This window comes from Sus scrofa, chromosome 4 (genome assembly GCF_054392235.1).
Source record: "Sus scrofa isolate SSC_HxYL_T2T_F1_AM1 chromosome 4, Sscrofa_HxYL_maternal_Yorkshire_Landrace_v2.0, whole genome shotgun sequence".
Classification (NCBI taxonomy): Eukaryota; Metazoa; Chordata; class Mammalia; order Artiodactyla; family Suidae; genus Sus; species Sus scrofa.
Window position 1 is genome coordinate 93119137 of NC_139386.1, and position 25848 is coordinate 93144984.

The following is a 25848-nucleotide window of genomic DNA, read 5'->3' on the forward strand; positions in this document are numbered from 1 at the left end:
TCTTCACTTTTTCTTTTGTCACCTTTTCTAAAATTTGAAAATTACTACCATATACAAGATCTAATACACATGTACACACACACCCACAGGGTGGTGGTACACACTTAACACTAGGGAGTTACAGGAAAGACACAAAGATATTTTCCTTTAGAACCCATAATCAACAGGGTAAGAACTGCAGAAAATATTAACCATAACAGGGTTTAATCTTTGAATACCATTTGTAAACCACCTTTAACCAGTCAAAAGCCCTCTTTTATTAACAATTAATATTCTTCCACTTGGCAATATATAATATTTTATACTTGTAAAGTAGTAAGTTTTCAGAGGACATACACCTTCAAGAATAAATAGCCACTGATACTTTCACGGAAATAATTTGACATTCTCCTTTGTAAAATTACTTATTTTGTACATTTGACTGTTGTGTTAACTCGCATTTTTCTAATTTGTCACACTTTTACACTAAAAATTGTTTTTAAAAGACTGAAAAACTTGAACACAAATATTCAAAGTAGGATCATTCATGACTTCCAAAAAGTAGAGATCACCCAATTGCCCATCAATTAATAAATGGATAATCCAAAAGTAGTTTACCCAAACAATGCAATGTTATTTGGCCATAAAAAGAAGTACTGAAACATGTCACAACATGAATGCACCTTGAAAAATATCCTCAGTGAAAGAGGTCATAAACAAAATCTATATACTATGTATATAATTCCACTGATACAAAATGTCCAGAATAGGCAACTCATAAAGAGAGTAGATTAGTAGTTGCCAGGGGTGGGGGAGAGCAGAGATGAGGAATGACTGCTAACATGAAGAGGGTTCCTTTTTAGGGTGATGAAATATTCTGGAATTAGACAGCAGGGATAGTGGTGATAACAGCAGCTCTGGGAATATACTAAGCAATCACTAAATAGTACATTTTAAAACTCTAAGATATATGACTTTTAGCTCAATTAAGCTATCAAAAAACCATCCATGAGGAGTTCCCGTCATGGCTCAGTGGTTAACTAATCTAAGAACCATGAGGTTGCAAGTTCGATCCCTGGCCTTGCTCAGTGGGTTAAGGATCCGGCATTGCCATGAGCTGTGGTGTAGACTGCAGACGCGGCTCGGATCCCTCATTGCTGTGGCTGTGGCGTAGGCCAGCAGGTGTAGCTCCAATTGGACCCCCTAGCCTGGGAACCTCTAGGTGCGGCCCTAGAAAAGGCAAAAAGATAAAACAAAACAAAAAAAACTAAAACATCCATGAGTTCCTATTGTAGCTCAGTGGAAACAAACCTAACTAGGATCCATGAGGATGAGTGTTCAATCCTTGGCCTTACTCAGTGGGTTAAGGATCTGGCGTTGCCGTGAGCTGTGGTATAAGTCACAAATGTGGCTCAGATCCTCAGCTGCTGTGGCATAGGCCAGCAGCTGCAGCTCAGATTCTACCCCTAGCCTGGGAACCTCCATATGCCTCAGGTGCAACTCTTAAAAAAACAAACAAAAACTACATAGGAAGCTATGGACTATCTTTCCAGACAAAGGCTCACACACACAAAAAGTATTACAAACAATTATGCCAAGAAAGGAGTGAGGTGAAGAGAACTTGTTTATGGAAAAATGAAACCTATCTATGGGCTCCATTAAGAAACCCTGTGACTGTCACTCTCATACTCTGTAAGTGGAAGAACAAATGAGAATTTCCCCAATGTGAAAAACTAAAAAACACATAAACAAACATTTAAAAAAATAAATCAAGTTCCCACTGTGCCTTAGTGAGTTGAGAATCTAACTAGTATCCATGAGGATGTGTGTTTGATTCCTGGCCTCCCTCAGTGGGTTAAGGATCTGGTATTGCCGAAAGCTTTGGTGCAGGTCTTAGATTCAACTTGGATCTGGTGTTGCTGTGGCTGTGATGTAGGCCAGCAGCTGCAGCTCCAATTCCATCCCAGCTGGGGAACTTTTTATGCCATGGGTGTGGTGCTAAAAAAGAGAAAAGAAAAACTACCTACTTTCTGACTCTCCAATTCCAATTCCAGGAATTTCTCCTACAGATAAACCTGTACATGAACAAAATGAAATAAGCATCAAGTTATTCTTTTTTTTCTTTCTTTTTCGGCTGCCCCATGGCATATGGGCTGGGAATCAGATGGGCACCTCAGTTGCAACCTATACCACAGCTGCAGCAACACCAGATCCTTTAGTGCAGGACAGTGTTCATGCTATATTACCATTTTCATAAATTAGGTAAATAAGCAAAAAGACAAATACTCAATATATTAAAGAACTGTCTCATTAACTAGTAACAATGACTGCTTCTGAGCAGGGGAACAAAATGGCTAGAAAGCATCTGGGACATGGGAGGACCGTCTCCCTAAGAATGAGTTTGCGGAGGCAGGTTAGGGAAGAAAAATCACAGAAAGGAGAGAAGCATTTATTTATTAAGACACAAATCAGCATCCCTCTAAAAATAATTACATATTAACCTTATCAGGATGCCAAACTTTAAAATACAGAATAAAGAATGCTTAAGTAGGAGTTCTCCTGTGGCCCAGCAAGTTAAAGATCTGGCATTGTCACTGCAGTGGCCTGGGTTCAATCCATGGCCTGGGAACTTCCATATGCCATAGGTGCAGACAAAACAAACAAAACCTAAAGTTGCCACAACATAAATCCAACCTAATGCAACACATCAGAATTTAAAAAAAAAAAAAAAAAAAAAAACCTGTTCACTTACCATTCCAAAGCTACTGTAACCACAAAAGAGATTACTTGCCAAATTCTTTATTCAAGATAAATTTTTAGAAGTCCCCAAATCTCCATCTAAAGAGGAACTGCAAATATTTTAACAAAGCATGTTTTTCTTTTATTTGCTGAGTCCCTGGTAGCACAAAAGCCAAAACGTAGTCAGTACAGAAGTAATTTTTTACTAGAATCTGGAGAGCTTTTCAGATCTCCAAAACTTCCTGTTGAAGATCCCTCTGCTCTGTAGCCTAAAGAAATATGACCTCAATGTCTTTGCTGTTAGACAATTTAGTTACTCTAAAGTATCTTTCCTTTATCTTCTTAGATCTAAGATAGTCACATAATTTAAGGATATTCAGCTCATGCTTTGACCTAACAGAGTATCTATTCTTGGGTGTTACAGACAAAATAAGCCACTTAAGTATCAGTAGAAGTTACACTTTTTTTTCTGAAATAGAACACAGGCACTCTCTATTTTTCTAAGATTCCCTCCACACTCTTTGCATTGTAAATAGATTATTTTAGATTCATATTTTTCTGGAAGATACTCCTTTAGTGGGTCCCCTGTGAATCGTGCTACTACATGTCTTCCTGGGTACAACAAGGATACCCAGGAAGAGGCGCTGACCAATCTTCACCCAGGCCATTTCTCAGGGTTGAAACCTTGAGAGATGAGGTGACATCTCCCTCTGGACAGTAAAGAAACTTGCTTACTGCTTGCTGTAAAGGCAGGCAACTCCCAAATTCAGCATGCCGCCACTACAATAAAGGAATACTATGGGCACAGCACCCATCTATCTGAGCCAGTATCACATCACCTCCATGCTCACAATAACACAATACCTGAAATCTTGAACTTAACTGTATAACACTGTCTCCATTGAGAAGAAATACAAAACTTCAATTTACTCTGTTTGCCAAGGGAATCTCCATCACAACACTTCTAATACCTGAAGGCTGGTAGAAATGGATCCCTCCAGCACATACCTCCTCATGAAGGCTCTAGTGACTCAGGGGAGGGACTCCCAAAGGGTAGGAACTGGGATGGAAGGGGTCAAGGCCACTAAGTAAAGAAACAGATAGAGGATCCAAAGGAATAAAGGGTCTAGAAGATGCTCAATGAAGTAAATGGGCTGATAAGAAGACCGGGGCCTCCTGTCAGTATAGACTATATCCCTTCATCGGCCTTCCCATCTGATATTACTTCTAGTTCCGACCTCCTGGTTTCTGATCATTTTCTTTCCATTATGCCCACCAACTGATTTCTATTAAGCTCCCACCTTGATCTACTGTGGAGCATGGAGAAGAGAATTTCACTACTTTTTCCCCCAGTCTATTGTCTCAATAACCAAAACAAATTTAGCTCCATAGCCTTAAAACCAGGGCCTTAATGTCTGATGAACTTTATGGAATAATGATGGGTAGGCGAAAGCACTAAAGGCAGATTTAAACAGGCTGTTTCCAAGCCCCTGGTTTGACTTGGCAACATTCAATAGCACTTTAAAGAAAGATAAGCCCATGTTCTCCCACGAAGGCACCTTTGTAGTTCCAAGATTGCCATTTACTAAGAAACTACATAAGAGAACTTCTACACTGAAATGAGAGACCATGTTCATTTTTTCCATCAGGATCAGAGCCAAAAACCAACTATACTTCTTGAAAACTTAGGTGAGGTTTCCAAGAGTTAAACAGAACAGATTTACCAGCAAAAGGCAGGAAGAGTGAGATTATAATTTGAACCAGGCAAACTGTTTCATAACAGAAAATGTGGCACTTAATGTAGTTTGCAGAATATGGTATGCTAAAAATGCTACTTTATGGCAGTAGCAGGCCTCTAGAGAGTGAAACCAGCCAAACAAAAGGAAAAAAAAAAAAAGTAGAAAAAAAAAGAAGCCCTGTCAGCAATACAAAGCCACAAAAGACTGGTATCCTTTTTTTTTTTTTCTTTTTGGTGCTGAATTACAACTTTTTCACCACACTTTTGGTTTAAAACACACAAAAGAAAAAACCTGATGAAAAAATTTTCATTTGCCCATTTTGAATCAGGAATTTATAGTAATTCAAATTTATCCTAACTTAATAGGACTTGAGTCTAACAAACACACGCACTATTGAGGTCAACCAAGCTACTAACACAGGAGACTATATATATGAGCAGACCAAAGTTTTCTACAGCTCCTTCTGGAACAGATTTACTCTGGGTTCCTGAGTGGTTTGGCCAGCTGATAGGACAGACTGATGTTTCTTTACTTGAAATAAACATTAAGTCAAAACCTCTTCCAGAAAACTCATACTGAAAAGGCTTGGCTCACTTCCTGATGTGCTAGCCAAGGAAAAATAAGCACAAAAATCTCAATGCAGGTTGACTAGAAAATTTATTCTACCCATCTTTAGGTCTCTGGCACCAGACACACAATACTTGAAACTTTCTTCTCTACTACTATCAACTCCAAATTCTGAAAAGTAATAAGAATGCTAGTCAATAAACATTGCTTTTAAAAAAGCTAATACTTGTTGGTTCTATACTTTCTCATCTCACATATCTCCCAGTTTTTCCAATGTTGACTGAATTATTCACCAAATTTACAGAGCACTCTTAAGAGTGCAAAAGCAAAACAGACATAGTCTTTCACACCAAAGAACTTATAAAGGATGTCTGGCTAATGGATGAACAAATAATTAATTGAAATATTTAGAGACTATAAAATGAGTTGTTGAAATAGAATGATGATTGCCAACATTAAGATGCTCACTAGACGTCTCATTAAGAGGAGACAGTGACCTCTTCTGGTTTTTAAATACAATAACTGTAACAAAGAATCTTAGAATTATAAAGAATTATTTTATAACTTACCTGCACCTGTTTTAGATGTGTCCTCTGGAATAATTCAGAACAATTATCCTATTTTCCACATGACTACTTTCAGTTCCTAGAAGATGGCTCTACTTTCAGTCTTCTCTCCTCAGTTTACTGAATCATACTTACCTTAAACTATCTCTCTCCCTCTGACATGGTTTCTAGACCTCCTCCCCATCCTAGCCATGTTACTATGGACTGTCCCATGACTGGATGTTATAATTCTAGGACTGGAGGCTAAGAATATGTTAACATTTTTTAACAACCATGATATACTAGTGATCTACATTTTTTAAATTTCTATTTAGTCATTACCTTTTTTCACATCTAAAATATTTTATAACACACATCTTGAATATCAAGATAAATTATATAAAGACAACTCTGAATATTTTCTATTACTAGTTCTATTTGGTAGTATTACAGAAGAAACACTCAAACTCATGATTTAAAAGTACTAAAAGGAAATTGTAAGAGACCATTTTTTTTAAATAATTTTCCAGAATACAAATTATTTCAAGCATCTTTTCTGACCACAATGGTATGAAACTAGATATCAACCAAAGAAAGAAAAATTGGACAAGAATGAACACAGAGAGACTAAACAACATGCTATAAAAAAAAAAAAATGGGTCAACAGTGAAATCAAAGAAGAAATCAGAAAACGCCTCAAAACAAATGAAAATGAAAACACAACTTTCCAAAATCTATGAGACGTAGCAAAAAAGGTTTAACAGAGAAGTTCCTAGCAAGAATCCTTTGTCAAGAAACAAGAAAAATCTCAAATAAGCAACCCAATCTGCCACCTCAAAGAATTTGAAAAACAAAATAATAAAATAGATATCAAAAACAATAGAAAAGATCAATAAATCCAAGAGCTGGTTTTTTGAAAACATAAACAAAATCAACAAACATCTAGCCAGACTCACCAAGAAGAGGACTCAAACAAAATAAGAAATGAAAAAGGAGAATTAACAACTGATACCACAGAAATACAAAAAAATCATAATATTATGAATAGTTATATGCCAACAAATTGGAAAGCTTAAAAGAAACAAACAAGTTTCCAGAAACACACAGCTTGCCAAAACTAAGACAGGAAGAAACAGATAATTTGAACAGACCAATCACTAGAAATGACATAGAATCTATCTGCATGCAAAAATCCTCATCATTTTTAATTTTCTCAGTCTGTGAAAAACATACTTCTTTATTGACTATACAACTTTTTAATTGAAAATATGAAAGATTTTTAGACTTTTGTTCTTGTTGTTCATTGACTTATTATAGAAAATTTCCCAAAAGGAAATTTCATACCCAACTTCAAGTGTTATCAACATTTTGCCAAACATGTTTCCTCTATCCTGCGCTCGTCACCTCCCCATAGCTTTTTAAAGCAAATTCCAGCATCATATCATTTCATCAACTGAAACACATACTATGCACTAGTGCCTATTACACCACAAGCACTGTCCTTACCTTTTCTAGTCCTCAAAATAAACATAATAATAGTCAAAATTAATCCTGAATTATCCATGCCTATTCTCATATGAAACTAATGTTCCTCATTCATGTCTTGGCATGCACTGTTTTCAATATCTATATAAACTGGGGGAATTCATGTAGAACTTTAATGTTCTACTTCCACTAGATAATATTTTTTCATTATGGGGCTTTACGATACTGCTGATGGAGATTACTTGGTTGTGTTTATGCAACAGTAGAGTAATTTCACAACTAAATGGGCTACTTAATAAATTCTGGTAGACAGATCAGTCAGTAGTCTGATAAACAACCTTACATAACTCACAGGATTTTAAAAGTACTTTGCAAGACCTAAAGAAAAGGTAGAGTAGCAATAGTAACCACCAATAATAAACACTTTTATTTTAAAGAAAACATATAGGATTTGCTTTCCCAATCACAATTTTAGAGAATCCACTTTTATACTAATTATTTGACTTTAACATTCATTAAACTTTAGGCCCATAATGTTCAATTACTGTTTAATACATAACATGAGGTATTTTACATCACTTTTAAAGAAAGCAAGAGTTAGCAGGCAAGTACTGTAACTGGTCTTAGCCTGTGAGAGATCTTAGGAAATGTTCTGTGATTTATAAATTACAAAAAAAAAAAAAAAAAAATCCCTGCAACAGAAGACCTGAAGGTTTGCAAAGATGGGAAAATACTAAATAATTATTAAGAAACAGAATTCCTAAGAGCAGCAAGTCATCGTTATGTGGTGGTGAAAATCCTTCAATAAGTCAAGCGAAAAGCTAAATATAAACCCTGACTCAAAAGCAGTCTGCAGACTCTTATCTGGGGAGTTGCCAAAAACATTTCAATCAGGAAACATGAAAGAATCCTGTAAAATACTAGTATATGATTGAGTTGGGGGTTACGGTTAGGAGGAATGTGATGAAAAGGTTCAAAAGAAGGATTTAAAGAAGATATGCATACTTCTCTTTTCATCAAACCACTTAAGACTCTTTAAAACCTTTCATTTAGATTCTAACATAGTAAGCCTTACCCTAACTTTCTGCCAAAGATTGGATGGGCAATTTCAGCACATTTGACACAATATGACAAACTTTAAAAAACAAAAACAAAAACAAGGCAACAAAAAAGTGTTTCGTACTGTTTTCATTTTTTAAATCAGGCATTAAAAAAGTACTAAGTTTCAAAACTTACATCTGAACCCACACTTCTCATGGTACTCTGAAGCACAGGTTTAGTCACAGAAAGTTTTCCATTCACTGGGCTATTTGCCACAGGGGCTGGGACCACATTCACCACGTGATTAGGTAGCTGTGTGGCGCCCCCAGTGACAGCAAGGACTGGCTGAGGGGAGGGCAGAACTCCAGGTGCCTGGAGTTGTACCATGGTAGGCTGAGAGAGCACCACCGTCTGACCTGCAATAGAGAAAAATGAAAAGGAATCAGAGGGTGCATTAACTACTGCAGCAAGGGAAGCTGTTTAACGTTTAGGTCTCTTCTGCAAAGTAATAGGTAAGATCACACAGAGGGATTTGAAACCACCAATTAAAACACAATCAGTAGCAGCACATACTGATACTGACTTTTACTGCTATTGTTTTGGGGGTTTTTTTTTGGGGGGGGGGTTAGGGCCACAGATGAGGCATATGGAAGTTCTCAGGCTAAGGGTCAAATTGGAGCTGCAGCTGCCAGCCTACACCACAGCTCACCGCAAAACCGGATCCTTAACCCACTTAGTGGGGCCAGGAATCAAACCTGCATCATCATGGATACTAGCCAAAGGTTAATTTCCACTGAGCCACACCAGAAACTCCTGTTGTTATTTTTAATGAAACCAACAAAATTCATTCTCTTTTAAGCTGTCGCTAACAACATATTTCCACACTCTTTCAACTAACATATATCAAATTTCTTACGTTATACATGGATTTCTCTAAGTCTTAACCTCTGAAATGTATTAGTGCTAAAAGTATTTTTCCTATTATGGATAACTATACTGAAAACAGAATCATATACTTTAAATTAATGGAATTCAGAAATACATCCACACCAAGAATACATGAACAGAGATTCAGTACCTCAATACTTGGAAGAACAAGAGGCTACAAATACCAAAAATGTTAAAACCTTTTGAAAGGAATTCTCACTTGACATAGGGAACAAATCTATAATTTTAAATAGTACATAGATAATATCAACTCCCCACCATAATGGTCTACAAATCTTTCCTTAATGCTAACCTGAGGAGAATTACTATCGCTAACCTAAAGAAGGCACATACAACTAATAACACTGGTCTATTAAAAATTTTACTTGCCTGCTGAGTGTTTCCTTTCAGATCTGGCCAATTTTATAAGGTGTTGAAAGTCTCACCTAATATCCACATTTACTTGAGCCCATCTAGCAAAATAAAGGTACTAAGTAACTGGCAACTAAAATTTCACCTAGTATATTAATACTCTTTTTTAAGGGAAAATAATTCACTAATGCTTTCTGATGGTATAACATGACCCATGTAAAACTTAGCTCAGCATTTCAAAGGATCAAGGAAAACTAAAAATCAAAACACCTGTTTCTTAAGAACATCTGCCTTAGCCTAAAAAAAAAAAATTACATCTGGAGTTCCCTGGTGGCCTAAAAGTTAAGGATTCAGCATTGTCAATATAGTGGCACAGGTTCAATCCCTGGCCTGGGTACTTCTGCATGCTGTGGATGTGGCTTAAAAAGAAAAGAAAAAGAGAAAGAAAAAAAAAAACAAAAACCCACTTCCATAAAGTCAAAGTCTTTATATTTCAGATGGCCTCAAAAAGCATACTAAAACTAGAATTGGCATTTTACCCCAGGTAAATTAGTAAATTAGTAAGAAAAAACTAAAAATAATTTGCAATACGTACAATTTACTTGAGCATAAATGACTACTACATATTTTCACCTTCTGATTTTCCCTTGGAACAATTTATTTTATGAAATAAAAACATAAAATACAGAAATGATTCATAAGCAGATACAAATCTGCCTAGGTCAAGTAGCCAAATAAAAATAAAAAGTAAATAGCATTTGACCAAATGTTAGGGTTTTTAATAACACTTGTTGAGATACTACAGTCAATCTGGTACGGAGAAAATACATACTCAGAATGTAAAACTTAAACCAAGGGTTCCCACCTTGAATATAAGGACCCTTCTTTAATATCAAAAAATACCATGGTCACCCAAGAAGATCATGGGTGTCCTTTCAGTTTCTGAGAATTGAGAAAATATGTAACGAGAAAAGCCTATTAAGAATTTAGTAACGATTTAGTAATGAATCTGGAGCGTATTAACGAAATCTGAAAGGGAGCAATACAAAGACATATGAAACTAATTATTTATTCAGTCTACAGAAAATACAGATTTGCAGATGCCCTGCAAAAAAGCCAAAAACTACCACTCGTCCTACCACCCATACCCCAGGGTCTACAGTATAAAGGTTGAGAACCACTGACTTAAACCAATACTTTGAGAAAAGCATTATCAGATGCAATGTTCCACATATTCTGAGTTTTAAAATTATGATAAAAAGATCCCAAAAAACTAAACACTGTTCAACGAATTTGAGGATTATCCCAAAGAACAGAGGCGGCAGTAAACATAAAGAATTCAGTCGTTTCAAAAAAAGATCCTACTTCAAGCTCCAGTTATAGATTTAAAGCACTGGCAGATAACACATGCAGATGGCTTTGGTTTGTAACACTTCTTAAAATTAATTTAGAAAAATAACCCAACTGTATAACATCCATTACTTGGTTATCACCACCTCCTTGCTGAAAGAACTGCAGCAGGAAGTGAGGGAGATGGAGCAATACCAAGGCAAGATCTGTGTAGCAAACGTGGCTCCAAGTCCTGCCAAGCCACTGATAGCTCCTTTTTTTCTCCAAAAATGCACATCAAGCCCTTTCACCCCAGAGTGCCCAATTAACCTCAAATTATTCGGCATCTAAATCAAGGATCCTCTACATATTCTAGGCATGTTTGGGTTCAAGATAGAATGGGGAGAAACAACTAAATTTCTATTACAATGTGTTGATGGTGACTTGATAAATCTGACATGCTAGATGCTTACCAGACCAAAAAATGCAATACAAGGACTGTTTCTAGTCTTAAACAGTTAGCAGCTGAATACAGATAGTTACTACTCTTCCTATTGTGGAAACAGTTAAAAAGGATATACCAAAAGGCTGTTTATCCATTTCAGCATGCTCAAAAGCCTCTTTGGCATTACATACAAATCTCCCTTAATGGACTATGGATGGTTTCAATGCTATATATTTTTGACTATTTATGACTCACTGATTGTCATAGTCAGTTTCTTCCCTTTCGATTATCTTCAAAGATTTCAAATTTTTTATCAAAGATTTATTGAATGTCTGCTTTGTCTAAAACAGTATGGCTTTGTGACTGAATAAATAATTTCTCTGTGTATTAACTTTCTCATCTATAAAATGGAGATGATAATAATAGCATCTATCCTCACAGAGTTCATACAAGGATTAAATAAGATAATGCACTTAAGAAGTTCCCATCGTGGTTCAGTGGTTAATGAACCCAACTAGGAACCATGAGGTTTTGGGTTCGATCCCTGGCCTTGCTCAGTGGGTTAAGGATCCAGTGTTGCCATGAGCTGTGGTGTAGGTCACAGACGTGGCTTGGATCCAGCGTTGCTGTGGCTCTGGTGTAGGATGGCAGCTCAGCTCTGATTACACCCCTAGCCTGGGAATCTCCATGTGCCACAGGCGCAGCCCTAGAAGAGACCAAAAAAAAAAAAAAAAAAGATAATGCACTTAAGCACTTAGAACAGTATCTGGCACATAGAAAGATCAAATGTTAGCCAGTATTAACAGTAATAATAGTAGTAATAGTAATTTATTATTATTACTACTACTACCAATCTACTTTTAGGTGTAATAGCAGCTTCCGTAAGTGCACTGCATGTATAATTATTCATCAGTTCTCATAGTGAGTGTTATTTATATAAATCTGTTAACTCCCCAATTAGATAGAATTCTTGAGATCAAAGAACCACATCTCTGAATTCTGTTAGAGGCAAAAATAGTATAATGATTAATTCATAGACTCTGAGCCAGACCACCTGAGCTCAAGTTCTGACGCTACCTTTCACTAGGAGAATGACCTGGAGCAAGTTATTTTACCTCTATCCTCCATTTCAATGATTAGCACTACTACCCAAAAAGCCCAAGATAGGATAGCTTCCTCTTCATCCTCCATCCCCCTTTCACATCATCTAATTACCGAGCCCTGTGATTCTATCCTTTTTAACATCTCTACTGTCCATCCTGGCTCTTCATTTTCACTGATATTCTAAGTTTTCATCATTTCTCACCTGCACTATTCATAGAATCTTTTTTTTTTTTTTTTTTTTTTTTTTTTTTGCCTTTTTAGGGCTGCACCTGTGGCATATGGAAGCTCCCAGGCTAGGAGTCGAATCAGAGCTCAAGCTGCCAGCCTACACCACAACCACAGCAATGCCAGATCCAAGCTGCATTTGCGACCTATACCACATCTTGCAGACACACCAGATCCCCACTGACAGAGGCCAGGGATCAAACCTGCATCCACGTGAATACCTATAGGGTTCTTAACCCACTGGCCACAACAGGAACTCCTCTCATTAACAGTCTTAATGAATGTACAGGACTTAGATGTATAAGTAGACAGAAGCTATTTTAGGCAGACAGAATGTCACATCAAGAAACTAGAAAAAAACAAGAAAATTAAAGGACCAATGGCCAAATTAGTTGGACTAAAGGATTTATAGAAAGGGAGTGATACTATAAGGTAAAGTTAGAAAACTAAACTAGAGCTGAACCATGATGGTTTTCCATTTAAAGCCAGAGAATCTGAACTTAATCCTGTAAAAATTACTTTTTAAAAAATTTCATTGAAGTATAGTTGACTTAGAAAGTTGTGTTAGTTTCAGGTATATAGCAAAGTAAATCAGTTATAGTTGTATATATATATCCATTCGTTTTTCAATTCTTTTCCCATATAGGTTCTTTTTCAAGAGCAAAATATTTACTTCTGATACATGTATCAATTAACTGTAAAATGCCTTTCCTATATGTCCCTTCTTCCTCTCTCCTCACTCCCAAATAAATGGAAGACATATACTTAAATCTGTATGTTAGTATAATATCACCTTTACAGATTATACTATAAAGACAGACAAGTGCCTTGTATTAGCATATGCTCCCCCAAAATAAATACTATCTTCAGATAATGGGAAATCACTGAAGTTCTAAATAACATATGATTCAGGTTTCTGAAACTGATAAACTACTCAGAAAAGAAATTTCTCTTCTTGGTATAGGTTAAGACCATCTATCATTCAAACATAGCCAATGGTCTGGTCTGCTAAGAGCAAATTCTTAGGAAAACCCCTTGATTTACATACTGGTCATATTCTGTCAAACTTCAACTTTTTACACATGTGTTTTAATAGTTTATGGGAAGAGCTTCATTATAGTTCAAATTCTTAGCCTTTGGGAAGACACAGACTCTTGAGATCCTGACGAAAGTTTTGGAGACTCTCCCTAGAAAAATCCACACGTGGAGTTCCCATCGTGGCGCAGTGGTTAACAAATCCGACTAGGAACCATGAGGTTGCGGGTTCAGTCCCTGCCCTTGCTCAGTGGGTTAACGATCAGGCGTTGCCGTGAGCTGTGGTGTAGGCTGCAGACGCGGCTCGGATCCCACGTTGCTGTGGCTCTGGTGTAGGCTGGCGGCTACGGCTCCGATTAGAACCCTAGCCTGGGAACCTCCATATGCTGTGAGAGCGGCCCAAAAATTAGCAAAAAAGACAAAAAAGAAAAAAAGAAAAATCCACACGTAACATACACTAAATCTTACATTTTATTTCAAGGAGTTCAAAAACACTTAACATCTACTCACAGACCATAAGACCCATCCTATAGGACTGCTTTCTCATGAAAAAGACAGCAGTTTTAACCCTTTACTGAGAAGGCAGGTATTTCAGGTTTGTTTAGCTGGGGTTTTTTTGGTAGGGATTGATTGACGGATTTGCACTGATCCATCCAGTTTATCATCTGGTTCTTCTTTTTTTTTTGGCCACTCCCATGGCATATGGAGGTTCCCAGGCTAGGGGTCAAATCGGAGCTGGAGTCTCTGGCCTGCACCATAGCTCACGGCAACACTGGATCCTTAACCCACTGAGTGAGGCCAGGGATCGAACCTGCATCCTCATGGGTGCTAGCCAGGTTTGTTTCTGCTGAGCCACAATGGGAAATCCTCTTATCTGGTTCTTTTTATCAATGTCATATTGTCTAGGACTATGGAATAGAACAAAGATAAGAGAGTACCTGGAAATCAAATTTATGACCTTGTCCTCATTAAAACCATGCTCCAAAGAAATAAGCTAACAATCCATAGCTGGAAATATAACCATAAATGTAACATTGGTGTTTATTTACAAGTCATAACACACTGACACCTAGTCCTACCTGCTGCCAACAAGCTAAATCCACGGAAAGAATGCCGCACAAGTTTTCCTTTAGTCGTGTGTACACATTTCAGTATAATGATGAGTAATATTCCCAAGAGATCTCTATGTGCAAATGATTCCTGTATCTAAACAGTACCAAATCCTCAAACTTGAACTTCTTTCAATAAAGACCTCAATTTCTTATAGAATCAATTAAATGAGGCCATCTGGTGGACAAAATATAGAAACACATTCTTAACTACCTGACACTTTCAGGTCTCTTCTTACGACCACACAAGATCATACTTATTAAACAATGCTGTCTCCTCAGAGACTAAGAGGCTGATTCTATTGTCAAAATATGCCTATTAGACCTGAAATGGACCATATTATTTTAAATACTGACCTCTCTTTTTTTTTTTGCTTTTTAGGGCCACAATCACGGCATATGGACGTTCCCAGGCTAGGAGTCCGATTGGAGCTGCAGCTGCGGGCCTAAGCCACAGCCATAGCTACGCCAGATACGAGCCACATCTGTGACCTACACCACAGCTCATGGCAATGCCAGATCCTTAAGCCACTGAGCAAGGCCAGGGATCAGGGATCGAACCCGCAACCTCATGGTTCCTACTCGGATTTGTTTCCTCTGCACCACGATGAGAACTTCATACTGACCTCTCCTTAAATATAAAAAAGTTCATGGACACAAAAATCTCAGAATAAAATGGCACCAAGAAAGTTTCCCAGGTTTTTTTCTTCATTACAAGTGGTTATATAACACCACAAGTTTTTGGAGTTCCCATTGTGACTCAGCGAGTTAAGAACCTGACTAGTATCCATGAGGATGCGAGTGGGTTAAAGATCAGGCATTGCCGAAAGCTGCAGCCTAAGTCAGGGATGCAGTTCATATCTGGTATTGCTGTGGCTGTGGTGCAGGCCGGCAGCTGCACCTCTGATTTGACTCCTAGCCTGGGAATCACAATATGCTGTGAATATGGCCCTAAAAAAGACGTGCGCGTGCACATACACACACACACAAAACCACACACAAGCTGTGTAGGTTTTTTGCTTTGTTTCATTTTGTTTTTTGGCTGTTCCCATGGCACGTGGAAGTTCCTGGGCCAGGGATCAAACCCACACCACAGCAGTGACCTGAGCTGCTATAGTGATAATCCTGAATCCTTAACCCGCTGTGCCACAAGGGAACTTCAAAACCACAAGCTTTAGAGACAGGTGTTTTCATGATTAAAACTGTGAGAAAAAAGACATACAGATATAATTGATCTATACAGCTTATCTCCCCTGTTAGAAGAGGAACCACCTATCAGTCCTCTCTACGACATCCTCAGAACCAAGGACAATTCCTGACACACAGCATGTGCTCAGAAATTATAACCTGAATTAAAAAAAATCATATGACACATGCCTTAGCATCCTCCAATTAAACACACACAGCTCAAATTCCATTCAGGTACCTTTAGTGGGTGCAGGATGTATACTGATAACTGGCTGCTGCTTTGCCAATGGCATAAGTGTTGGTAGTGTCTGAATAATGATGGTTTTCGCTGGAACACTGGAGTTTGTTTGAGTCTTGGGTGCTGCTGGAAGTAACAAAGGCTTGGGCTGAATTGAAGGTTTTGAATTTATCTGAATTTTCTTCTTTGGAGTCAGTCCATTTTCTGGAGAAATATAAAAACAAAACAAAACAAAACCATAAATCAATTTAAAGGCAATTAAGCAAATCCTAGAAAAAAGATTCTATTACACATCCTTCTGGACACATTATCTTGACCTCTGACTATCCTTTACTCAAGTTTAAGCATAGCTACTCTATATCTTAATGGACTGAAGAAAAGTCCTCAATCAGAGGTCTTCCTTTCTGACCAAGGTGCAGTTCTTTGAAGGGGACACATGAACCAATAAAGGAGAATAGCTAAAATCACTGAATAAAGGAGTTCCCTAAGGATGCAGGGGGTTAAGGATCTCGCATTGTCACTCAGGTCCCTGCTCTGGTGTGGGTTCAATCCCTGGCCCAGAAACTTCTGCATGCGTCAAGTGAGGCCAAAAAAAAAAAAATTAATAAACAAAATAGAATAAAGTAAAATCTCTGAATAAAGCCTCAAGGCGAATGAGATAACATATGTCACAAGCAAATGGCCCCCACACTTAGTATCTGTAACTATAATTTTAAAATTTCTCCCAAAGATGAATGGGGCCCTAACTCTATTTTAAAGTACTGTTCATCTATAAAAACAACCAAAGATTATTTCTTCCCTTTCTTTTCCACATTCATTATCCACAACGGACAAAACAGGTCCATTAATTTAAAAATGGCAAGCCAGCTTAATAACCATACACTTTATCCAACATATTCTTTTAAGAAATGGAGACTAAGCTTAGTCTATAACAGGAGTTCCCATCATGGATCAGCAGAAATGAATCTGACTAATATCCATGAGGATGAAGGTTTGATCCCTGGCCTTGCTCAGTGGGATAAGATCCGGCGTTGCCAGGAGCTGCAGTGTAGGTTGAAGACATGGCTCAGATCCCTCATAGATGTGGTGCAGGCCAGCAGTTGCAGGTCCTATTTGACCCCTAGCCTCGGAATATCCATATGCCAAGGGTGCAGTCCTAAATAAATAAATAAATAACAGAAGATAGAAGATGGAGTAATACCAGTTTTGCTCCTAGGACCAATAATGGGCTTATCTTCCTTTAGCGGCTCTGATGAGAAGGGGGTATTAGAGCTTTCACCATATAAGGAAAGAGGAGACATCTGGGAAGTAGAAGACAAATCCAACTCCTCCTGTAGCAAAATAAAACACAAATACATTCATGCAAAAGAATACTATCCTTGAGTAAAAAATTGCTTAGAAAGAGAGACAAGATCCATATACAGAGAAACACTTCAAGACAACTTCAAGCAAAGGTGTGCTATATCACAACTATATATACCAAGCACTAAGAGATTATGGATAAATCTACACTATCCATCAACTAAAGGAAAAATAACTAAAAATGCTAAGTAGGTATATTTCATTCTCTTATGGCAAAGATATGAACCACTGACCCGATGTGCTTCTATATTTTCTCCCATAAATATTATATTTTACTTGGTTCCTAGTCATACAAGCATTTAGTATCATTATAAAGAGTTAGAATGCTAATATCCTTTCCCTACCATCTTATTCAGTCTTATAGGACTCTCAAAAGCAAATAATTAGTATTTTTATCCTTTTCTATTTATTAATACTGCCTTTGTCCCAAATGTTGTGAAAGAAAAACACTGAAAGGGGCAAAGTTATTTTCTTTTATTTAATGAGTGAATCGATAATCAGAGATAAATAAAGATAATAGTATTTTCCATATGTTTTTTAATATTCAGTGGATCTGTCTTATTTCATTAGAACAAAGAAACTTAACACAGGATAAAAGCAGCATTTCAATTCTGAGAGAAAAAAGTGCTATCTATAATAATGGAATGGGCATACATATACATACACACACACATCCAACATACCATATTCAAAAGAATCTTAAAAATTAATTAAAGAAGAGTTAAGAGAATACTTGTTTACTCTCAGAATGATGTAGGCCCCCTTAGGTCAAAAAATTCAGAAGTCATAAAGTAAATAATTAAAATATTTTATAATAAAAACAGACAATAAACAAAATTAAAACATACATGTTGGGAGAAAAATATTTGCCAAAAATAAAGTGAACAAAGGACAGGAATCGCCATTTCACTGAATAGAAAATGCAAATGGTAGTTAAGACAAATTTTTTTTAAAAAATCTTTTTTTTTCAGTCATCAGATAAGAAGAGTTAAAATGACCTGAAAGAGCCTATAGGAAAAACAGTCATTCTTAGCCATGCTGGTGAGAATGAAAAATGCTTTGTTTTATCCTTAACTACTCAGCATGCAGCCATAAGCTCCAAGTTATGAACCTTGGAGAGTATATTATATTTAGAAAAAAATGAAGAGTATGAGATAAAACAAGAGAAAATGATTATCTTCGTGGCCTTAGATGCTTAAAAGATATCTGATAAAATCAGCAAAGATTTCTCATAAAAGTCCTAGAAAATAAGGACTGCAGGGATGCTTTCTTAACACTAAAAAAAAAAAAAAGCTATGCATAATTGTATAGCCAAAGTCATACCTAATGGTAAAACACTAAAGCCAGGCAGAAAACAACTGCTTTTTCTGTAATTCTAGGAAGCATAATTAAAAGAGAAAATGAAATAAAAGTAATAAATATTAAACTTGAAGAGACAGAAGTGCCTTTGTTTGCAAGGTCATGGGCTGTCTACATGGAACACATTTAAGAACTAAACAAATTTCACTATGAAAATATTTTGTATATAATCACTTAGAAAATATAATTTTAAAAAGTTCACTCACAATAGTAATAGCAATTATAAAATATCTAGGAATTAATTTTCTAAGGGATGTACAGGACCTATATGAAGAAAACTATAATACTTAACTAAAAATTTAAAATACACAAAACTGAAGTCAGTGAGAAAAAGATGAATTTTTTAATAAATGATATTGGAACTATCCTTTGGATAGTCATTTGGAAAAACAAAATAATTGGATTTTTATCTTGTATCATAAACCAGGATTACTCCAAATGGATCAGAGATCTAAACATTAAAAATAAATCTTTATGAAAAATATGGAGTTCCTGCAATGGCTCAGCAGTAACAAATCCAACTAGTATTCATGAGGACGCCAGTTTGAGGCCTGCCTCCCTCAGTGAGTTAAGGATCTGATGTTGCCGCGAGCTATGGTGTAGGTCACAGATGTGGCTCAGATGCAGTGTTGCTGTGGCTATGGTGTAAGGCAGCAGTTACAGCTCGGATTTGACCCTCGGCCTGGGAACTTCCACATGCTGTGGGAATGGCCCTAAAAGGACACACACACACACACACACACACACACAAAAGAAAAACTTTATGAAAAATATCTATTAAGTCACTCACAAATGATTTCTTCCTCAACAATTTGATCCTAAAGCCACTAGATGGGGCAGCACAGAGAGGCAGGCTGGTGCTGTCAGAGTCTAAGGGGAGAAGGTGGGGGCAGGTAGCCCAGAATGGGGTGTCGGAGCAAGGAAATAAGCACATCACACTGGGTCTGCCTGATATAGGGTGTCATGGCCCAATGGAGACATGTGAAGAGAACACAGGAGCAGGTGTGGAGGTACCTGCACTGGTCAAATCCAGGACAACGTAAGTGTGAAAATAAATAATTATAGTAGTGGGTTACAATCCACTGAATAAAATGGGAAACCTTAAGTCCATACTGATATAAATAAATAAATGAAAATTTAAAGTCTGATGAAGAAGAGGATATTTTTATATAAAGTATCTCCAGAGTACCCACTGTGGCACAGCAGTAATGAACCTGATCGGTATCATGAGGACATGGGTTTGATCCCTGGCTTTGCTCAGTGGGTTAAGGATCTGGCGTTGCTGTGAGCTGGATATAGGTTGCAGATGTGACTGGGATCTGGTGTTGCTGTGGCTGTGGGATAAGCTGGCAGCTACAGCTCCAATTCAACACCTAGCCTGGGAACTTCATATGCAGTGAGTGTGGCCTTAAAAAGACAAAAATAAATAAACAAGCTGCCTCATTATAAAATACTTATTTATGACAAAGGGAGAAAGAGCAACTTCTCAGTGGACTAGCCTGGCAGACACCACCTTAATCAAATGTACAAAGTGAATCTCATCAATAATAGGACAAATTAAAATTGTGTACCATCTCATCAAAAGTAAATGAGACAGACACAGTATCACTTCTGTGATATTCCTGCCATGGATACAAAACCTGAATCTCATTCTGAAGAAACAGCAGACAAACCCAACTGAGGGACATTCTACAAAATAACTAGTCTTTAATCTCCAAAAGTGACAAGGTCATGAAAGTCAAAGAAGAATGAACTGTTTCAAGTGAAGGAGATTAAAGAGACGAGACAACCAAACGCAACATATGATTCTAAAGGAGATCCCTTTGGTGCCTGAAGGACATCTTTGGGACAAGTGGCACAATCTAAATGGGATTTGAGGATTAGATGATACTAATATACAAACATTTATTTCTTGATTTTAATGACTGTATTGTGGCTATAAGACATAGCCTTGCTTATAGGAAGTAGACACCGAAGTATTTGGGGGTGATAGGGCATCAAGTTGGCAACTTACCCTCAAATGGTTCAGAAAAAAAAATTCTTGCAATGTACTTGTAACATGAGTTTGAGGTTTTTCCAAACCAAAATATTAATATAAGAAAACAAGAATAAAAATATTATAACCCCTTAATGCAAAAACCCTCCTTTAAGTAACCCATCAATTGATCAATCAATAAATAAAAGACTGATAATTCAACTATGAAGAAAAGTATGCCTGGAGAAAATAAACATCAGAAATAAAGTTTAAAGACAAATGACACACTGGAGGAGAAAATACTTGTAACTTTTTTTCCACAAACTAAGCACTAATATAATCCTAATATGTAGTAAAATACTTGAAAAACTGAAGAGACAAAGACCAATATAATGCAATACTAAAAGTGGACAAAAATTTGAACTGACAGTTCATAAGAAGAAATGCAAATAGGCCTTATACATATGAATATATGAAAACATGTTCAACTACACTTATAGTAAAAGAAATAAAAAATAGGAGTTTCCATTGTGGCTCAGCAGTAACGAATCCTACTAGCATCCATGATAATACAGGTTGATTCCCTAGTCTCACTCAGTGAGTTAAGAATCTGGCATCACCATGAGCCGTGGTGTAAGGTTGCAGACATGGCAAGGATCCCACGTTGCTGTGGCTGTGGCATAGGCCTAGGCCAGCAGCTACAGCTCTGATTCAATCCCTACCCTGGGAATTTCCATATGCAGTGGGTGCAGCCAAGAACGAAAGAACGAACGAAAAGAAAGAAAAGAATGAAAGAAAAGAAGTAAAAGAAACGGAAAGAAAGAAAAGAAAAGAAAAAGAAATAAAACAGCTATATAGCGATGATGGGGAAATTGGCCCTCTTACATACTGCTGATCAGAATACACAAATGTATAACCTTTGGAGGGAAATCTGGCAATAAACAGTAATATTACAAATGTATTCACCCTGATCTCAGCAATCAGATTTCTATGAATATATTCCAAAGATATCCTGGCAAAAATAGAAAGTGAGTTAGGTACAAAGTTATTTATTACAACATTATTTGAGCCTGGAAAACACCAAAATCAACACAGATGTTCATCAATCAGTAAATCATTAAAGTATGCTATATCCACACATTGGAACACTATGCAGCTATAAACGGGAATGACAAAGATCCTATATCCTGAAATTGGAGTTGCCTCCAGGATATATCACTGAGTTAAACAAGAAAGGTGAAGAACAGGGTACACAGTATGCTACCTTTTGTATAGAAAGGATGGAAAGCAAAAGACAGAAATCAGGCGTCTGTAAATATACCCTGTTATATACTTTTGAATTCAAAAGCAAATTAATTTTTTAAATTAAATCATTTGGAGAAATTGTAGGGACCACAGAGAACTTTCAATAGCAGTAATCAGAGAAAAGCTTCAGAGGATGATTTTTGAACTGAAACTTAAGGATGATAGAAGTTCTCTAAGGGAAGGGGAAAAAAATGAGGCTATTCCAGGCAGAAGGAAGAGTATGTGCAAAACCTAAAATGGTGAGAGCAGAGATCTCACTGCTCTTGTTCACTGCTGGTGTTTGGCACAGTTGCTGGCTCAGGTGCTAAATGACTGGAGCGCATACGAGCTCTCAGGGTTAAAGCTAAAGGGAGTGTGAAGGTAGGAATAGGAAGGATGCTCTGAGAAACAAGACTGGAAAGGTAAGCAGGAGGACCTAGTACACTAGCAATTTGATTTTGTCCTTGTAAGGGTTGGAAAGACATTAAAAGGTTTTAAGCAAAAAAATTGACATAATCAAATGTGTGACTTTTAAAGATTTCCAGTCCTGTACTAAGAAAGGTTTGGGGAGTTAGGAGGCAGAGAGATCAGTCAAAATTCTATACCTTAATCCAGCTACGGTGATGATGCTCTGGCATGGGTAGAGAAGATGAATCCTAAAGATACTAAGTAGACAGAATCATCTGGATTTATTAATTGACTATATGTAAATCATGTCAGAATGAAAATATATTACAGCAGATATAATATACTGAAACATTATTTTGAATTTTTCTTAAGTTTTTCCTTTCCTTTTCCATTCCAAAAAATACCCAAGTCCTTTGGAACTTCCTGGCTTCAGAGCTTTTGTGAGGAGCAGAAGCAAAACATTTTTAAGTTTTTCTAGACTTTTGAAAAAAAACAAAAACAAAAAACCTTATTAGCTCATTCAAAAGGTAGTGCTTGGCAGTCCTGAACTTTTTGGAGACCATTCTAGGTTCTACGGCTAAGAGGTTACAAAAACAGACCACCTTACAGTCTTCCACGTTCTCAAAGAATGTATATTCTAATAGTGAGTAGAGAGGACAGCAGAGAGAAAAGGCAGTAAGTCAATAAACCAAAAAATATTAGATATTGGTAAAGTACAATGAAACAAATAAAACAATGAAGTTACAAAGAAGAGAACAGAAGGGAAAGAGGAAAAAAACATAGTAACTAACAACTTTCTAGCTCCCTGAAGGCTCTTGCTCAAAATTCAGTTTGCTCAGGATTAAATGAGATAATAAGGCTTATAGCAACAATTTATTAATGTTAACTGCCTTCCACACATACATATTTTCCAGATATCATTATAACCAAAATCATTATAAAAGACTGCCTACTTACAGGAACATGCTGAGTTGAAGAATAAGAGTCCACTGACTGAGGAGATGAAACCGAACAACTTGAGGAGGCTGGAGAAAGTGGTTGAGGTTCTGCCTTAATATCTTTAACTGAAAAACAAGGAACAAAAATTTTTCCATTGGACAATATATACTCAGAATGAAATAAATAAGCAAAATCTACTCTTAAAATTCAATGATATGGAAGCTAAAGTCACCAAAATATACCAAGAGAGAATTCAAGATGCAGAAAAAAGTATATCCGGTACACTTCCATTTGTGTAATGAATTATGTATGTGTCTACTACTAACATCTACACCAATTCTCTTGAGGAATAAACATATGAAGTTGGTAAAAGTGGTTGTCTCTGGGAAGCAGAACTCGTTGGCTGAGGGACAAGAGCCAAAGACATTTTCCTACTCTATTGACTTTTTGTACCTTTAGAATATTACGACATCTGCAAAAAATTATAGATTCTCGGGAGTTCCTGTCGTGGCGCAGCAGAAATGAATCCGACTAGGAACCATGAGGTTTCAGGTTCAATCCCTGGCCTCACTCAGTGGGTTAAGGATCTGACATTGCCATGAGCTGCGGTGTAGGTCGAAGACGTGGCTCGGATCCTGCGTTGCTGTGGCTGTGTGTAGGCTGGCAGCAACAGCTCCGATTAGACCCCTAGCCTGTGAACCTCCATATGCCACAGGGTTACATTAGGCAATGCAGCTTCTATATTTTACATTGAAATACTCACACTGGAGCCTCTGAAGTCTAACAACCATGAAATTACCAGGCTGGGAGGAAGCCAGGCCATATGGAAAGGTGATGTGTAGGCACACTAGTTGGCAGTCCTAGTCTTCAAGTCATTCCAGACCAGGCATCAGACATGTTAAGTAAAGAAACCTTAAGATAATTCTAGTCCCCAGATGTCAAACTACCCCAGCCTTCAAATCTTCCCAGATGATGTCTGGACATCATGACAAGCAGAGACATGCAATTCCTGGTGCATTCTGTCCAAATTCCTAACCCACGGAATCTGGGAGCCTAATAAAATGGGTGTTGTTCTAAAGCCACCAAGTTTTAGAGTAGTTTGTTTTATACAACAGTAACCAGAACACCGGCCTTATAGCCCACAGCCTATGAGAGAAGACAAAATTGAACAAGATATAAAAGGACATAAAATGAAGGGGAACAGGAAACATAGGGATGGGGAGGGCTGCAACTTAGATGGGGAAATGTGGTTATTTTCTCCCAGCTTGAAGTCCACCTCCCAAAGTCTGTGATGCAAATTATTAATACATGTTCCAGCTGGCCTCCTTTTCAATCCTGTCAACAGAGGACACCAGAAGGATGCTAAAAGATAGAAGGGGGAGTTCCCTGGTGGCTCAGTAGGTTAAGGATCCAGTGTTATCACTGCTGTGGCTGGGTTCACTGCTGTGGTATGAGTTCAATCCCTGGCCCAGAACTTCCACATGCCACAGGTGTAGCCAAAAACAAAAACAACAAATGAAGGGGAAAAGGAATTTCTTCACCCTCCCATCAGCTCACTCCAGAAGTGAGTTTGCTGCAGGTTCCAGCTTTTTTCAGCATACCCCAAAAAAATAGCTCACTGGGTGTCTTAAAGATACTAGCATCACCGGGTAGTGTCTCCTCAGCAATATATACATGGAACCCCTACACCAAATTCCTAGGTTCTGATAATCCCAAACCTCTTCCTTTTGATTCCCTAAATTCTAATTCTCAGATTAATCTCTTAAAAGTATTACATATAATTCAAAAATCAGTATTTCTGAATGATAAATTTTGCATTAATTATGTGACTAAGACATAACTATTAAATTCTTTACATCTATTTTGGCAAGAGACTTATGTACGCACTGTCATACCAGAAGTAGAATATAGTCCTGGAATTTTTTAACCCACAAAAGTAGCCCAACAAACCCCACCTAATTTTGACTATTATCAAACTACAAAATAAAAGGGATCCATTTAAAGGTTTTACCAATGAAATACACCATTACCTTCACAGAACTGATTGTTGATGTCCCAAATGCCTGTCTCCCAAGGCATCAAATCCAAATCAAAATCAAGATTATCAAAATTGTTTTCCTGCAGGTATCAAATCAGCAAAAGAGTATTAGAAGATTAAAACACATATATTCAGAAATTAAACAGGCAAAATTTGCCATAAATAATATTAACTGCTATTACCCAACTTAGTAAAAGTACTTTACTAAATTATCAGTTCATCTTGAGAATACTTCCTGGGTGGCTTAGAGAAAAACCAATTTGGTTATGTTACGCACAGTAGTAAGATCTAGGAAGAAGATAACAGAGTCAATATCTGAAAGATTCAGTTAGTCTCATTCTTTTCAATGGAAATAGACTATTACAAGAGTCACAAAATAGGTACTATGTCTTAAGGGAGATCCAGTAAAATAAATT

The 25848-nt window shown here is 37.2% G+C and overlaps 1 protein-coding gene across 11 annotated transcripts in view; it reads right to left on the reverse strand.

Annotated features, from left to right (window-relative positions):
• Nucleotides 1-25848, reverse strand: part of ATF6 (activating transcription factor 6) — a 212709-nt gene that overhangs the window by 174968 nt on the left and 11893 nt on the right. For all 11 annotated transcript variants that reach the window (XR_014843958.1, XR_014843959.1, XM_085022565.1 and 8 more), the window contains exons 3-7: nucleotides 25425-25512; nucleotides 23413-23519; nucleotides 17269-17398; nucleotides 16068-16271; nucleotides 8291-8511 (exon numbers count right to left, since the gene is read on the reverse strand). Coding sequence is in view for 9 of the 11 variants with exons in the window: in XM_021089514.2 (XP_020945173.1) it covers nucleotides 8291-8511; nucleotides 16068-16271; nucleotides 17269-17398; nucleotides 23413-23519; nucleotides 25425-25512 (750 nt within the window). In the remaining 2 variants the exon portion in view is untranslated. The remainder of the gene's footprint in view (nucleotides 1-8290; nucleotides 8512-16067; nucleotides 16272-17268; nucleotides 17399-23412; nucleotides 23520-25424; nucleotides 25513-25848) is intronic.